This window comes from Chelonia mydas, chromosome 2, assembly GCF_015237465.2.
Source record: "Chelonia mydas isolate rCheMyd1 chromosome 2, rCheMyd1.pri.v2, whole genome shotgun sequence".
In the NCBI taxonomy this organism is placed as follows: domain Eukaryota; kingdom Metazoa; phylum Chordata; order Testudines; family Cheloniidae; genus Chelonia; species Chelonia mydas.
In genome coordinates, this window is record NC_057850.1 from 212,539,763 (window position 1) to 212,553,839 (window position 14,077).

At 45.9% G+C, this 14,077-nt stretch overlaps 1 protein-coding gene across 2 annotated transcripts in view; it reads right to left on the minus strand.

Moving 5' to 3' along the window:
* NXPH1 (neurexophilin 1) overlaps positions 1 to 7,829 on the minus strand; it is a 169,719-nt gene extending 161,890 nt beyond the window's left edge. Inside the window, exons 1-2 of one of the 2 annotated variants that reach the window (XM_037890612.2) lie at positions 6,456 to 7,829; positions 5,598 to 5,759 (exon numbers count right to left, since the gene is read on the minus strand). In XM_037890612.2, the coding sequence (XP_037746540.1) occupies positions 5,598 to 5,651 (54 nt within the window). In that variant the 5' untranslated portion in view covers positions 5,652 to 5,759; positions 6,456 to 7,829. The remainder of the gene's footprint in view (positions 1 to 5,597; positions 5,760 to 6,455) is intronic. The other variant, XM_043541150.1, reaches the window with a different exon arrangement.
* Positions 7,830 to 14,077: the final 6,248 nt, after the last annotated feature.

Sequence of the window (14,077 nt, forward strand, 5' to 3'; positions counted from 1 at the left end):
GTTTAGAGGGACAGGGAAATATTAAGGAGCTTAAAATGGATACCTCTAGCTACTGACTTGGCTAATCACACGGAGGCGGGGATGTTGGGTTACATTCAGGTGCCTTTCCTAAAAGGCGAAAGCTGTTCCAAACTGCTTCCCTCCGCGATTGAAAAGAGTTAGCTGTGTGCTAAGAACTATGCAAAAGGGACTTTTAAGTGCAGAGAAAACCTCCTTAAACTTCTACCTGCTGCACATGCCTCTTCACGAGTTAGGAACTTAAGCCCTGGACAGAAATCACCATTCTTCACTTACTAGGAAACCTGCCAACTGCAAGCAAGCCAGTTCCCATCGCAATCAGAATGCAGTGTCTTCCAGGGAGGAGCTATTCTATATAAAAGACAGCATTTTAGGTATTTAAACGCCATTTGAAAACGAAAAGAGTCTAGTTCAAGATGGTGTGAACTCACTAAAAAACATTCCCAATCCTCTGCTCACCCTCCCACCCCCGCCCCCCATCAAATAAACCAAAGGCAGAAAATTGCTTATTTGAAAAAGCAATACCCAGGTGCTTTCAGCTCAAAATACCCCTTTGAAAATATTGTAGAGTGGTTATTGCGGGACAATGCTGCCTATCTTTTTTTTTCCTTCGCAGCCTAGAGAAATGTTTGGAAAAGTAGGACATCAGGACCTATCTTAAAAATCATCCTGTTTTCACAACCACATCTTCTTTCACAGCAACAATTGCTCTCATTAAACAGGCAGAAATGACCGCAAACAATGCGACACATATAGAAATCAGAGAGGTACACAAACTCTGTAGCCATTCACTTCATGTTTTCTCCCCCTCCGAAAATAACGTACACTGAGGACAATTTTAAACAGCCGATCTGCACCAGGAAAGCTACACTCGGATTATCGGAAGGCCCCCAAACTTCAGTAATGGTGGGGAATGATTTTAAAAACCCGGTGAAGCACCGAAGGACAAACTAGCAGTACAGTTTGAAAACCATTTGCAAGCGTAATCATTCCTCAGAATAAATGGTTTCTGCGAACCTTTGTCTTGCGACAGCCAGGATCTCCTCTCTTTTTTCAGGTTTCAGAGTAGGAGCCGTGTTCGTCTGTATCCGCAAAAAGAAAAGGAGGACTTGTGGCCCCTTAGAGACTAACCAATTTATCTGAGCACAAGCTTTCCTGAGCTACAGCTCACTTCCCACGAAAGCTTGTGCTCAAATAAATTTCTTCGTCTCTAAGGTGCCACAAGTTCTCTTTTTTACAAGTGCCATCCTGATAAGAATTCCCATCAAACTATTTACCAGTGTTTTCTTCCTGCTCTGGACCAGAAAATTCTCCCCAAAGGTGGTGCCTGCTTAAGTTAATTTAAATCTTTTGCTATGTAACTTTTAATATATGGAATACGCAAAGGCCACCAAAAAATAGTATAAAGCTTAATTTACAGAAAAAACAGTAGCGAGTAACTTCATTTTTAGCTTGGGAAAGGCGACAATACGCTTCCCTTTCCCAGCAACCTCCACCGCAGCGCTGCTATTGTATTTAGCACTCCACCAGCTACTCTTGCCAGATGAGAACTAGGCAGTGAATATGGGTCACTTTTACCCAGGGAGTGAAACAAATACACCCTGCTCGTTTAATATAAAGCACTGGAAGTTCACAATAAAACAATCGAACTCGGATCGTCTATCCAGATGTGCATTGTGAAAACAGGTCTATAGAAACCTGCGACCAACAAACACTTCGCCTTCACTGTTTGAGATTTCCAGGAAGAATGTACATCATTCAACCGCCGAATGACAAAAAGATTTTCCAGTAGGAATGGTTTAACTGCCTGCATGCAAGCCTTCTAAAAGGCTGATTGTGTGAAATTATGCTTGTCATCTTACTTTATCAAATCAATCGTGTTTCCTTTAACTGCTGCACAGGAATTAAGTTGTTATTCCATTTGGAATGTAACATTCCTGTGGATATACTTGCGCCGTGATCAGCAAACTCCAGTCGTTTGCACTCTTACAGTGGGTTGCTTTAGCAATTTGTGTGGAAATGGTACGACCCCTCTCTTGGGCCCATCCTTGAGAAAGAAGTCCACTTAGGATCTCTTTGCCAAGAACCATCTGTTTTTCGCTACTTCTACAGCATGTTGCTTCAACCCAGTACAAAGTGTCTGACTAGACTTTTATTATTCTATTCCATCATATTGGAAGTGTGCAGGAATTAAATGAGAATAAGCTTTTTATTTAGCAATTATGGTAAAGCTAAAATGCCCTTTTAATATATATCATTCAAAATTAAGAAGTGCTAGGACTACATATATGCGTGATGTTTTCTTTCTTGAGTTACATTTAGTGATAGGTCAGGGGCGATTTTGAGTTTTGATGCAGCACTATCAGTTAAGAAAACTTTAATCAGAAAATTGCAACTAGAAGCTTTCGAACGAACAATGTGAAACTGAGGCTCGCTAGTTAAAATCGTGGCTAATAGTGTAGCATTTAAATACTTCCTGTAGTGCAATGTGCCTCATATCATATCCTCCAGACTGAGGAAACAGGAAACGTGTGCCCTTAAAGACTAAATCCTAATTCCACCAAAAAGGTACTCCTTTAGGCCAAAGGAAACGCATCTGCTGTGCAAATCAAATCTAACCATATCAAGCAGTTCACCTCTTTGTACAGAAATATAGTAAAAAACAGAGAGAGAAACATATGTCTGTTCAAATCTGGAGTATCCCCTTATTTATAAATAAATATAATACCGTGAAACCGTTTTCGCAAGGAAAGTCTCCACCTGAAATTCCTAGTCATTAAGATTTATCTGTATCAGCAGTGACCTCTATAAATTTGACATAAGGCCGGATGGAATATTGGTTATATATCTCCATAAAAACAGAACTGCACTTTACAAGACTTCATTGGAAACGGCGGGGGGAGGGAAGGGGGGGAGGGAGAAGAGGGAGAACACTGGCTTGAGCTGAAGTCCAGGCTGGCAAATATCTATATTTGTTTAACTTGGTGCAGCCCAAGCTTGATAAGTACACTGTCATTGTGTATTGTCTGTTTTAGATGTAAGGAGACTCTTTTCCCTATACGACCCTTCCCCAAAAATCCGCCCTGCACTTTAAACAAACTACGTAAGAATCCGAACGTAGTTGTTTTCACATCCTAAATGGCTGGGGGCTGAACATTTAAATTCTGGTTGTAACTGCTCTATGCAGTTGTATGCCTTTGTGGAAGGCTTATACACACGCACTCGTACACACACAAGGGAGAGGCATAGCACAACGTTGCATCTTGCTGGTTCCTGACACTGCATTAAAGTTTTAATCAAAACGTCCTGCTTCATTGCTACTATCAGATTGTTATTACATGAGGGCCTAATTCGAACTTTTAAAGCCCCTCATAAAACAGGTTAAATCTATAGCAAGATGTTGGAATCAATGTATAAAGACATTTATAGACATGATAGAAATAAGTATCTGGTTAGAGCGGGAAAATCCTTTGGATTTATTTTTTCCCTGAGTGTTTTGGCAGAAGATGCAACCCGGCTGAAGAGTGTCCCCTCCCCCTAAATTGTCTTTTATTCTCTATTTTATTGTATCATATTTTTGCATTGTTTTGAGGGAGATTGGAAAATTGTGTCCTTCCCTCTGTAATGCCAAGCCCTGCGGAAAAAAAAAAGGCATTCAGGTAATGAAGTCTGTAACTAAACGGTAATTGAATCAGCATAATTTGCACACTGAATGGTTTTCAAATGCTCCCAGTTTACAATTAAAGGAGAATTAATGCGCTTGTTGTTCAGACTGCGGCGCGTTAGAATAAATCCAGCACTGTTGTTGTAATGAGTGCAAAACAGTTTAACTACCAGCAAACACATTCAAAATGTAGCACAACGGATCGATCTCGCGCCTGGGTTTGATAGATTATTTGCCATATGCTATAAAATTCACGGAAAGTAGCAACGTTTGCTGCAGATGTGCCGCCGACCTGTGACGCGAGGGGCGTGAATCGTGTCCGGAGTGTGCGTGTTCGAGTCCTGCTTCGGGTTAGCTGAGCGGTACCCGAGCATCCCCCTCGTCTACTATAGTTGTCATGTCTACGTTTTACATCATAGTCCGCCTTATCCATTTCCCGTTTCTAAGCTTCCAGACCTGCCTCCTTCTACACCCCGCTGGCTGCTTCGTCCTGCGGAGGAAGGAGACCAGCTGGGGTGGTTTCACTTTTCTAAGCTATGCCTCTTGACTTGCTGCGGTTCATTTGGGGAGGGTGTCCGGGCAGGCGCCACACAGACGTGCGCGTTCTCAGCTGTGCCCCTCTGCTGACCTGCTTACCCCCAACGTGCCCCGGGCTGGGCTGAGGCTGACGCGCAGCGCCCTCCGGCGGACACATGCTGCAAGTGTAGGAAGCAGCGCACAGAAAAGCGGCCCGGAACCCTTGCGTTGAACCTGTGACCGGTTAAAGACACCTCTCGTCCAATCTGAACATTGAGTGTGCAGCTATGAAAATACACTTACGTGCTTGCAGCTCTTCCTTCTTTTCACCCAGCCTGAGCCTAGAAGCAGCTTCAACTGCTTTTCCGACCCGAGAACGGATCCCCAGAGCTTGATTTGCCTGCTATGCGCCATAGGAAGGAAAGGATGCGAACTGAAGACATGCCGTCTACCCTGCTTTGTTCTTTGTGATTATATGGGGAGTAAAGTGTGCGTTAAAGGCGATAACACTCCTGCTTACTTGTGTTCCCCTGGTAATCTTAAGGGGGATTTGCTACGGAAGTCAATGACACCTCATACAGAAAACACTAGCTGCGCTTGTCACTGAGTGTTTACACGACGGTACTGTATTCAGTTGCCAAAGGAATGTCTTCTGTTGTGGCTCGGTGACAGTGATCCCCACCCGGAAGGGGTTCTAGCAGCAGTAACAAGTAGTAAACAAGAACCTGCCTACCGTACAGAATGAGCGAGGAAGACACGCTGAGAGGGTATTTCAAAGCACACCCTTCAGAGAAGAGGCACGGGGGAAACGTGCCCCGGAAAATGTGCATTCGGAATAGAAAGCCTGAGCTTTTATTACCTTCCTGGGTGTGGGGAAATGATGTTTATTAGAGCCGTTACCTATCTGGGGCGTGTTCTGGGGCGATGATTCCCCGCCTGCTTTATACACTTGCCGAGTATCCTGCAGCGCATACACTTGTCCTCTGAACGAATCGGCAGCTCTGGAAGCTACACTTCAATCCGGAGAGAAAGTTACAGACCCCTACTCCCTCCTCTCCCCCCCCCCCCCCCAAACCACCGGGGGAAAGCTGTCAAAGCGAGGCGGCGCAGATGTTCCCCCTCCTGGTTAGTGTCACAAGCCCCCCCGCCAGCAGAAAGTGGCCGGCAGGTGCAGCTGCAGCCCCAGCACAAACCCTACAGGCTTTACACTCACACACGCAGGGAAAGTAAAGCAGAAATAGCCCCGGAACCTGACAACGCGGTTGGAACCGAGAGCTCCCGCCCGAGATCCGAGTGGGGTGATGAGTTTTGGTTGGTTGTTTTTTTCTGTGATGCCCGATTTCCTCTTCCCCTGCGCTCCCCCCCACCCCCCCAAGATAAGAGGACCTCTGAAACTTACCAGGTAGAGAGTAGGCTGCAGCAGAAGCACCGCGTACCAATACACAGCCTGCATCCTCCCGGCTCAAACTTCCGCGGCTTTCCCTTCGTTTGCTCTTTGTTCCTTCGAGACCATAGATCCACCTGACATCCACTTTACAGAACAAGCAGAGCTCTCACCAGCCTAGACAAAAATGAAATTATAGACCCCATGACCACAAGACAAGGTTAGACTTCGAGGCAAGGGGGGGAAGAGAGGAAGAGGGGGCGGGGGAAGCAGGAGGGAGAGGCGGAGGGGTGGGGGACAAATAACGATTAAAATCGAGTTAATCCAGCGTCAGAGCCAAGTGATCGCATAGTCCGGGGTTGGCTGGCGCGCTGCTGGGGCTGGCGCTCCTGGGAGCGGAGCCCTTTGGCGAGGGAGGTGGCTGGAGCGCACCCTTGCTGGGCAGGAGTCTTCGGTGCCACTGGCTGCCAGACCTGCCCGGCTGTCTTATATCAGGAGGATCCGGGCTCCAGCCGGCTGCCAGTTCACCGCCACCGCCACGCAGCAGCAGGCTGGAGAAGGGAGGGAAAGGGGGGGCAGGAGCTCCCGGGATTGGGGACCTAGGAGGCGCCTAGACGCTTACGATCGGGGCAACGCGATTCGCCTCCCGACCGGGCTCTGTTCAAGCCAAACACGCGCCCACCCGCCCACTTTAAAGAAAGCAGCTGCCTTGACTCTGCCCCTGCTCACTCGTGCCTGGCTTTGCCCCGAGCCGAGCGTGCCGCAGGTCGCCCGAAGACATGTGGCTAAGCGGGTGTCCCCCTCCCCAGCTAGCCCCCCGGAGGACCGCATCCTGGGGCAAGCCGGGGCCCCGGCGCTGCTCTCCATACGTACTGCCTGTAGGGTCCGACCGCTGCCAGGGCGCGCCAGGAATGCTCCATGTAAACCTACAGGGGCTGGCAGCCTCCTAGGAACCGGGGGTCCCCTTCGCGTCGCCTCTCCATGTCACGCTCGTCGATGTCCCGTGGAAGCAGGTGCCGCCGTGAATCCAGCGTGCGGGAAGGGAGACGCCGCTGGCTGGGACCCGACTCGATCCCCGTCGCAGGAAACTTACAAGGGGGAGAAGCGAGAGGCTGCCGGGACCGCCAGCTCCCGTCTGGCAGCCAGGCGCCGCGGCCGCCGCGCTGCGAAGCCTTCCCGGCTGTTTGTCTCGGTTACACGGGACTTGTTGGCTGGAGCTCGGGGGGGGAAGGGGGGGGGGGGGGCACGAGGCTGTTTCACTCCTGATCAAACCTAGCTGTAAAGACCTTGGCCGATCGCGTCTTTAAAATAAAGCGTCTGAGCCGCGGACTGTCCGAGAGTCCCTGCTGGGGGGAGAGAAAGGCAAGTTTAGCAGCATCCCATCAGTCCCTCCAAAGCGGGCGGCGAATCAGAGCCCGCCCAAGGCGCTGTGCCTGGCCCTGCCCTGCCACCAGGGGGCTCTCCCGGGCTCCTCGGTCCAGGCCAGGACACGCCGCTGCCGGCCGGCCCTTCTCACGGCATTAGCACCAGGAGACCATTTGTTTCCCCTTCAGTAGCAATTAATATCCCACGCCAATAAAGAATTGTTCAGCCGCTGGCTTCCCCCCACCCCGACACACACACACACACACACACACACACACACACACACAACCCCCCTTGAATGGTACGATTCTTCCTGGGGATCGTTTCCGGCTGACGAATTCCAGCGAGCCGGGGCGTGGGGTGACCGCAGACAGGCGGCGTGGACAGGCTAAGCCAGGCGAAGAGGTGGGTTACAGGTGCTGGGGGAGCCGCCTACCAGCCTCTTGGATTTAATGGAGGGTTTCCTCGTTAGGGGGCGCCGGGAGCAGCCCCGGGCGCTGCAGCCCCTCTGGGCTGAGCTGGGAAGCCTGGCTCCCCGCTACCCACCGCGGTGCTGCTAACTGGCATGACTTAGGAGCGAGGTCTGATCGCCCTTGTCTGCCTTCTTCTGTGCAGCGATCGTCCCACGGGGCTTTGTCTTGGAACAAAAAAAAACGGGGTGGGGGCTATTTAAAAATGTCACCCGGTCCTCTGAAATGCGGGGAGGGGCATTGTTTTCTCCGGAGAACCCTAGCCAAGCCCTCGGCCTTCTCCGGGTGTGTTGCCAAAGGTCGCGTGCCGAAGCTCTTGATTTAGCATTTGACAAAAGGGAAACCAAGAGCTAACCTGTCTGCACGGTCGGCTGGAAAAGCCAGGCTCCAGCTGTCCTGCCAGATACCTGCTGCTCCCCACCCCAGCACGTCCCGCTGATTAATACCGCAACCCGACGGCTCCATTCTGATCTGCAAAATGTTGTGTAAACTCGGGGGGGCTGCGTTTGGAACATGGTCATAAAAAGGTGATTTGTGATTAGTGCTTTGAGATAAACACTGCCAGTAAGGCACAATGTCCTTTCCTCACGATACCCACAGGCTGGACGCCTCAAGGCGTCTGAGGTCCCTGTTCCACCCTCAGCTGCCCCCGTGTATGTAGGGTTCTCTGGTTATCGACGATGAAGCTTGCAGCCTGGAAGAAATCACCCCAATATTCTGCCACTTCAGAAACCGTTCCCATCACAGGGTAGCCCAGGCCTGGCTTGGGCTTCTGGTCTAGAGGCTACTGTAATATACATGAATAATGATGAAGAGATTCATTGGACTAGCTAGCTCCCTGGCCACCTTCCCCAACAGGGATGAAATTGTAGGAGGGAAACAGTCCCAGGTGATCAATAGCCACATAATCTTCCTACCCCAAAGCAAACAAACCCGCTGCCCCTTTGGCAACTGGAACTAGCACCGCCATTATGCGGCCTACTGCAGGAGCTTTGTCCCACACACCCAGCCTCTAACCAGTTACTGTTATAAGAACACATCCTATAACCCCCACCCCTGCCTTGGGCCAGATTCCACCGCTCTCCCAGTGCTAGCCGTAGTATGACTACTGAGCAGTAAGCTTCTGCCCAAATAAATTTGTTAGTCTCTAAGGTGCCACAAGGACTCCTCTTTTTTCTTCTTCTTCTTCTTTTTATTTTTTCTGATACAGACTAACACGGCCGCCACTGAAACCTGACCCTGAGTTGAGTAGTAACTGACCCTGCAAATAAATCCCCCTGCTTTCAATGGGGCGACTCACAGAGTAAAATATTACGCATTGTGACCAAGGGGGCAGAATCTAGCCCTCTGTCTCTCATTTGCAGGTCTAGGGGCTCAATAAGAGGGAGAACGGACTTGTAGAGAAGGCAGAAAAGATCCATAGGATCCTTTCAGTTTGGCCAAGTGTTTGGCCACAAATTCTGATGTCAGATAGCTGTGAGCTGTGGAAGAGGATTCTGGGCATTGATATGTCCAGAGATCGCATGTACTAAGACTTACTGTCAAAGGATCTGTTCCCATATCTTAAGTAAATGGGAGATCAGGGAGCTCAGCATCTCCTTGGATCAGACCCCAGGAAAGGGGTTATGAGCCTTAGTGACCGTGTCTGTGCTCTTTGAGCATCTGCCCAGCACTGACGGACATGCCACGTTCTGTCCAGCGTGCTTGGGCACCAAGGAAATCTGAAAGGGGTTCCTAGGAGGATGACTCTTCTTTATGTGTGTTAAATCAGGCACATTAAGAGGATATTACACTGGAGGGCCCAATCCCACAGTCCTAATCCAGGTAAAAGCCCGAGGGTGACATTCTGGTCCCATTGCAATCAATGGCAAAATTCCTATTGACTTCAACAGGGCCAGGATGTCACCCTGAGTGAATTAAATGAAAGTCTTGCCTGAATAAGAAGGGCAGGATCTGGCCCTGAATGCGCTTTTCCACTTCCTGGCTACTCCTGGGTAGCTGTCTAATCACAGGGACAAGAGAGAGATTTTGGCTGTATATACTTTTGAAAGAAATGGCTTCTCTTCTACACATGCTGAGCCTGATCCAGAGCACACTGAAGTCAATAGAAAGACTCTCCTCAATCCACTTTGGATCAGGTGCTGTTCCTCCAAACCAGCTTTCAGTGAAGTCAATGGCAATTTTGGCATTGACTTCAGTTGGAGTAGAATTGGGCTTTACTTCAGAAAGGCTGTTTCTATTGTCACTTATCTATATTGTTGGCAGAGAGGGGTTGATGGAAGGAAAACAGCATGCTAAAGAAGCAAGTAGGAAGCTGGCTGTGATTGATTTAAAAAAACAAAATGTTCCAAAGGATTCCTGTTATATGCACACGTGACATTTTTCATATGAAATGTGATGCTATTGAATATCTGACATTAACTACAAGTGACTTTTTACAAAATAATTTGACTTTTATGTGAGTCTATATAATATCAGTACCGTAGCCTGGGTGGAGTATTGGATTTTTTCAAAAGAGCATTTTAATTGCAGCCATTTGTATGCTGTTTAATAAAGTGGTCCTTAGCAGAACAGTTCGAGGAAAAGGACAGTCTCTCAGTCACTGAGTTTTTCCCATTAAAAATCCCAATTTAAGGGTTTATAAGGGTGGATATTACAAAAATAGTTTTAGAAGACTCAAATAGATCAAAAAGAATGCTAAAACAATGGCAAGTGATTAGTCCATATAGTCATGTAGTTCAATTACTTTTGGTATTAGAAGAAAATCACAATAATAATTTAATAATAACTATCAAGGTATTGTCCTAAACATACCTGCTGGCTGTGCAAACTATATTTCATGTGCATAAGTGTGTAAGAAATGTATATACTAAGTAGATCTCAGTTCCTCATGACAAAACTCACACAAACGATGAATGATTATTTTCTTCTGTCAAACAGCATTTCAAAAATAAAAATAAAGGAAACACCTATGCACCGGAAAAGAAATAGAGGAGGGCCAGAGGTCAGAGCCTGAGGCCAGATTCTGAGCTTGTATAAATGGACATATCTCCACTGGCATCAATGGAGCTTACAGAGATTTACACAGAAGAGGATCTGGCCCCGATCTAAATTTTCCCCAAAGTTCAGCTTATTTAGGATCCAGAGTTACACTTAGTGCCCATGGGTGAAATCCTGCTCTTATTAAAGTCAATGGAAGTTTTGCTCCATCTCTTTAAAAGCTATATTAGTATATCAAGGTGGCTGTCTTGAAAAGAAAAACCAAAACAGTCTTTATCTTTCTATCAGTTTGCATGCTGAACTACTGAAGAATACAATTGGTGTTTCGTATGCACAACAAAGACAGATTGTGGCTTCCCGTTAGCTTCATTGCCTCTGTGTGTTTGCACTACAGAGTATATGGGGACAAATCCTGTTCACATCACTCATGTGAATAGTCCCACTGAAATGAACTCTGAATGTCCATGCTTTGGTCCATTTAAAACAGACCCCTTTCACATATTTAATAGATTTTTTTTGTTGTTGTTCCATGGAACTGTGCGTATTTTCACCAAGTTTTTATAATTATTGTACAAACTGAGTTCCTTGTCTTCATTCTTTGTTTACATTTTATTTATATAATCTTGCAAGGTCAGGATTTGATTTTATTGCAGTAATTGTATTTCTTTTCATAAAAAATGGTTGTGAGGGGTTTTTTTATTCCATTGACCTATAAGTGATTACAGCCAGAGACACCATTCAAGTGACACTTTGCTACATTCTATATAAAAATACAGAGACATTTTAACCACTTCCACAGAGAAGACTTGAATTCCTGAGATACGTTTTTATAATTTCCCCTTCTGCTTCAGGACCTGATCCAGTTCCTACTGAATTCAGTAGGAGGCATGCCGTCAGTGGGAGCTGTGGCTGGCTCTCTGTAGCTTGTGAATGGAGTAGATTGTAGTGTACAAAGGTGCACCAGAGTCTCATAGCAGTTATGCTAGTGTAAATCTGGTATGATTCTATGGACTTCAGTGGAGTTATTCCAGATTTGCACTTGTGTATATGATCAGAATCTTGAGCAGTGAGCTTGAGTTCAGTGGAATGCAATTTATATATTTATATGTGTATACTTCTTTACAACAAGGATTATGCTCAGCAGTTGCTTAATAACAAGACCATTGAACTCAAGGAGAAAAAATAATTGTCAAGATCATGAATAAAAATAAGTAAAAGAGCTTTTTAATCTTCTTGACATGGGAGGCCTTTTTTTCTAAACTGTAATTTGTGTAATAAATCTTAGTATTTACATTTCACAGATATTTCATTTATGAAATCTTTGAAGTGTTATACTGTGGCTCCTTGAAAGATACAATAGTTTTAATTACACCCACAAGAAAACCAGGAAATACCGTAAAGAAAAGTAATGAGAAGGAAGTGTGTAGTGAGCATAGTCTGTCCAGAAAATACAAAGACTTGAGTGATTTTCCTAAAGACACAATAAGATTTCAACAACAAACAAACAAAAAAAGTCTGTCTAAGTGAACCTCTTAATTAATATCCAAGTACTGGGATCCTTCAGGATGGTTACGCTAGAGATTATTAAGTGATAACTCCCCAGAGACCAAATGTGTTGAAGACAGAAAACTTGGTAACAAAAATTCTGTTTAAAGTGTGTGTGCAAAAACCACAACCGTGGTTAGCAATAGCACCAGTTAGGAAGCTGTAAGGGCGTTAAATTGCACTACAGAAGGAATTAAAGTAGGGGAGAGTCAACAGGTCCAGCTGTCTCTGGTGTTTCATGTGACTGCACAGGGAGAGTAGAAAGGTTGAGAAGCCATCCCTTGTGGCCCTTGCATGCTCCATACAATGGCTAAGGAAAATCACAGTCCCTGAACTTGGGGGAGGGCAAGAACTATTCCTCCCGTGTACTACATGGAGTGCACATTGCCTCATAATGGTTGGGGGGAGGTGCTGTGTTGCACTATATCAATCCATGGAGTAGGCCAGGCATGCCCCATTGAGAAGGCTGCACCATAGAGAGTAACTGAGCAGTGGAGAGCTGGGGAACAGATTGTATCCCTCTGAGGCAAAATCCCTCCCTGAGGTTAGGGTGGCAAAGCTCTGGCCCATACTTGCTGGGGATAGTGCCTAAGTAGTACAGTATAGCCCGTAATGTCAGATTCTTCCCAAAGAATGTGGTCAAGTGCCATCCATTCATACCATATGGAAGAATAAGCTTCCTGTCCCAATATTACTATAATTGGGGAGAACTCTCATAGTGTCTTTCTTTCTGTCATTCCTTCTTATTACTTTTCATGGGAATTCCTCATGCTCAGGAATAGCACTGGGCTTACAAACCTGGGGACAGAAGTTGCCTGTTTATCTACAAAACAGGCACAGCAAAGGCAAAGCCGGGCAAGTTTCCACTTTTTGCCCCATCAGTGTTACTTAGCTCTGTTCTGAAACAACCATCTTGAGAGGTGAGAGGACAGATCATTCTTCAAGCCCATCCCGTCCTTGTCTTTTTGGCCATCCACATGAGAGCAAGACTGAAAACTAGTGCTGTTTTTTGTCATGGGATCCCTTTCTCACTGGGAATTGAACAGAGGCCACACATTCTATGTAGAGCAACAAACAGCCTCAGTTCCTATGTTTAATGATACAACTGTTAACATATGTAAAGGAACTGTTTTGTGCCAGCTACTAAGTTAATATTCAGATCTGTAAATGAATAGAATTGCTCCAGTAGCCATTTAAGATAATTTTTTCTTAGGGGAGCCTCTAATAAAGGAACAAAGATATTTTAGGGAACAGACTAAGTGCATGGTTCATCTGTCAATCTCCTTCATGTTTAGTACAATCACTGGTGTGTACAGGTAAGGGGAAATGGCCCTTATACTAAATAGCATGAGAACTCAAGACTCCATGGTTTTTTTAATTGTTTTACTGTATGATGAGTTGGTGAACTAAGTTCCACCTACTGCATCCTGATTTTGCTGCTAACTCAACAGACAGCACACGATGTACGGCACTTGAGTGATGAGTTATTTCATTGAACTATTTCTTTTGTAGTCATGAAATGACTTGACATAGTTTTTCATTACAATACAAACCGTGTGTGGAATAGTAACTTCCGAGTTCAAAATACTTTTGAAGTCTGACGGCATTGTATGCCCCATACAATTTGGGGCCAGCTCCTGTTCCCATTGAAGTCAATAAGAGTTTTGGCATCACCTTCAACTGAAGCAAGACTGAGGTCCTTATCCGATAGTTTTTGCCATGACATGCATTGTTCCAGTTAGGCAGTCTTTTTTCTAAGGCCCCAATCCTGCAAGTGACTCCACACGGGCAGACCTTACACTGGCATAGGGTTATACTATACTATGTTCTTTTTCAGTCTGCCTTTGAAGTTACATTTATATTTTCTATTTGTTTATGTACAGCATGTTCTTTTTATGGCAAATTGCCATAAGCAAAAATATAATTGCATTGGACACTTCAGTTATACATGCTGCATACATTAATATGTGCAATGGACTAGATCCCTGGCTGGTGTAAATTGGCATAGCTTCACTGAAGTTGATGGAGCTATGCAAATTTACCCCAAGAGAGAATCTGGAGCAATATATTTAGTATTCTTGAGATGTAATAGAAATATTAGATTGTGGTTAGGGG